The sequence below is a fragment of the Uloborus diversus genome, chromosome 10 (assembly GCF_026930045.1).
Source record: "Uloborus diversus isolate 005 chromosome 10, Udiv.v.3.1, whole genome shotgun sequence".
NCBI lineage: Eukaryota > Metazoa > Arthropoda > Arachnida > Araneae > Uloboridae > Uloborus > Uloborus diversus.
Window position 1 is genome coordinate 74,944,721 of NC_072740.1, and position 2,946 is coordinate 74,947,666.

Consider the following 2,946-nt stretch of genomic DNA (forward strand, 5'->3'; position numbering starts at 1 on the left):
AAGAAGTCATTATTTCGTAAAATTTACAGCGTGTAAAACCATTAAATGAAATTAATTACAGAATGGAGAGTGATTAAATAATACATGGCAACCCGAAGATCTAAATATGTTCATACTGAAAATACATCATTTAATTAAAATGATTTATCGCTAAGTGCATTGATTTTAATTGTGCCCCAGTGAAACATAAGTTAATATAGACTAATAAATAATGATACTTTATTCGACAATTTTAGTTCATAACTTGATCGATTTATAATTTTTGATACGAGTCATCTGACAACGTCAACCTAGTTTTTCGCCATATAGCAGATTCAAAATTATCCACACGAATTTTATTAATTACTAGTGGCACCCGCACGGCTTTGCCCATAGTAGAAAATTAAAAGGGCTTTTGGTTCGCCTGTTCATTTACAAATAATGTATGATGAATTTCTCGCCAATTGGCTTGCACATGTTACGGTTCCAAGTTATGTTAACTTGGTAATTTACTCGTCCATCTAATGATAATTTTACTCGGGAAAATGTTCTTAAAATTGGAGTAGAAAAAGAACAAAATCGAATTTTCGCTTCGAAAAATCGCTTTGAAGTGCACACCCCCCATGCTACAGTGGGACGCAAAAGTTTAGACAATGAGCAAATTCACACAGATTTCGAAATCTATTTATTCAGTTTTCCTAAGACTAATTTAGTCTTGCTATGCATACTATATAATATTTATGAAAAATTGACTTGTGCATTTTACAAGTTTTTACATTGTAACAAAAAATTAACATTGTCTCAAAAGTTTAGACACAAACGGAAATAAAAATTAAATAAAACAGTTTTAAAACCTGCTTGTGCATCCATTCTTCTTTATTAGTTCATAAATATGAGTTTCCATCGAAGAAACAAAATCTTGCATGGTTTGGGGCTCAATTTCGTACCATACTTCCTCAATAGATCTCTTAAGTTCCGATACAGAAGTGTATTGTCTACCATTGCTGTAAACTTTGCGACACATGATGCCCCAAAGATTCTCTATAGAGTTGAGGTCTGGGCTATACGCTGGCCAATTGAGAACTTTTATATTATTTGAATTTAAACCAAGATTTTTTGTTTCCTGCAGTGTGAATCGAAGCATTGTCTTGCTGAAATTCCCTCTGAGGGCCCCCTATTAGCTCAGCAAATGGTAGAAGATTATCCTCTAGTGTCTTAGTGTAATGCTGTGATGTTTGGCGACTACTGGTAAAGGTCAAAGACACTTGTTCATTGTTGCAAAACGCTGCCCAAACCATCACAGAGTCACCACTTTGTGCGGGCGACTAAAAAAACATCTGGGTTCCTTCCGTAAGTCATGCCAATAAAATGTCCAGCCATCTGGACCATCCAGATTCCACTTTTTTTGTCGCTAAATATTACTGATATCCATTTCGATTCATATGACATGTGATTTCGAGCCCACAACATTCGTTGTGATTTATGATGTGGCTTTAGAGCTGGTTTCTTTTTCATTTTGAAGTGAACCATTGTCCCTGTTTCCAAAATTCGTCTACGAATCGTATCCTTTGATACGGAAAGCCCCAAGGAGCTTTGAACTTCACGAACAGTCATTTGTTGGGTACTTGCTAGTGTTTGGATCTGACGATCATCCCGTTTATTCGTCACACGCGGCCTCCCAGATCTGCCTTTTGCTTTATGATTGCACTGACTTGATAAAACTCGATAAATAGATTTCTTTGATCTATTAATAATAGCCGAAATTTCAGGATCAAGCTTACCTTCAGTTTTCAACTGCCAAATCTTAGTTACCCCATCCGCTTTAATCTGCTCAGCTCGAGGCATCTCAACTACCAAGTGTTATTGTTGGCAGACCTTAAGTACAAGAGGCCTGTGATGTCATCTCTCTTAAATTTGCATATACGAAAAAAAAATTCACAGAAACTCGTAATAGTGTCTAAACTTTTGCAACAAGCAAATTTCTATTTTTATCCAAAACACTAATGTTAAAGCATATCAAACAATTGTATTTTGGTTATAGTATTTCAAAAGAGTTTTTGAATATGTTTTGCAGACTTTTGTAGTTCTACTATCGCAATTCTAAATTCTACAGCTGAAGAACGTCATTGTCTAAACTTCTGCATCGCAGTGTACAAACTAATTCTGTGCCAAATTTCATGAAAATCGGCCGAACGGTCTAGGCGCTGTGAGTGTCACAGAGATCCTGACAGATAGAGATCTGGACAGAGAGACCAGACAGAGAGACTTTCCGCTTTATTATCAATAAAGATATTTACTAAAAATAAAGATGAAAGACTGGAACTCTGTTTGGATATCTGTGACGCGCATAGCGCCTTAGACCGTTCTACCGATTTTCATGAAATTTGGCTCAAAATTATTTTGTAGCATGGGGGTGTGCACCTCGAAGTGATTTTTCAAAAATTCGATTTTGTTCTTTTTCTATTCCAATTTTAAGAACATTTTACCGAGCAAATTATCATAACGTGGACGAGCAAATTACCATAACGTGAACGAGCAAATTACCATAATGTGGAAAAGCAAATTAACATAGCAAATTGGCGAGAAATTCATCGTCCATTATTTTTAAATATACAGGTGACTCAAATGACCTTTTAATTTTCTACTACGGGCAAAGCCGTGCGGGTACCGCTAATACATAATAGAAACAAAATGTACTCTAATAAAACATCAAAGATATGTCTCTGAATTATGCTTGTGGTTTAATGCCTATTTTTTTGTGGAATATTATCACTAGTGTTACATAACACAAGATTTGCACTAAACAATAAAATTTAAGCAACTATTCGAGTAGTAGTTGTTTTGACACATCTTTAATGATCGTACATTCGTAAACAATATGGTTGAGCGAAACAACTTCATAATTTATTTCAAAGTAATATAATCGTTAAAACATCAATAACTTTGCTCTTTGAAAACATTTTTCTA

General features: G+C 34.9%; 1 protein-coding gene across 1 annotated transcript; it reads right to left on the minus strand.

Moving 5' to 3' along the window:
- Positions 1–1,284: 1,284 nt before the first annotated feature.
- LOC129231054 (uncharacterized) lies at positions 1,285–1,824 on the minus strand. The gene has a single exon (XM_054865301.1). The coding sequence runs from the start codon at positions 1,822–1,824 to the stop codon at positions 1,285–1,287; it is 540 nt and encodes a 179-aa protein (XP_054721276.1).
- Between the last annotated feature and the right edge of the window lie 1,122 nt (positions 1,825–2,946).

Excerpts from the sequence above, each read along its gene's own strand:
- LOC129231054 (XM_054865301.1), bottom strand. The coding sequence starts at position 1,824 with ATGCCTCGAGCTGAGCAGATTAAAGCGGATGGGGTAACTAAGATTTGG.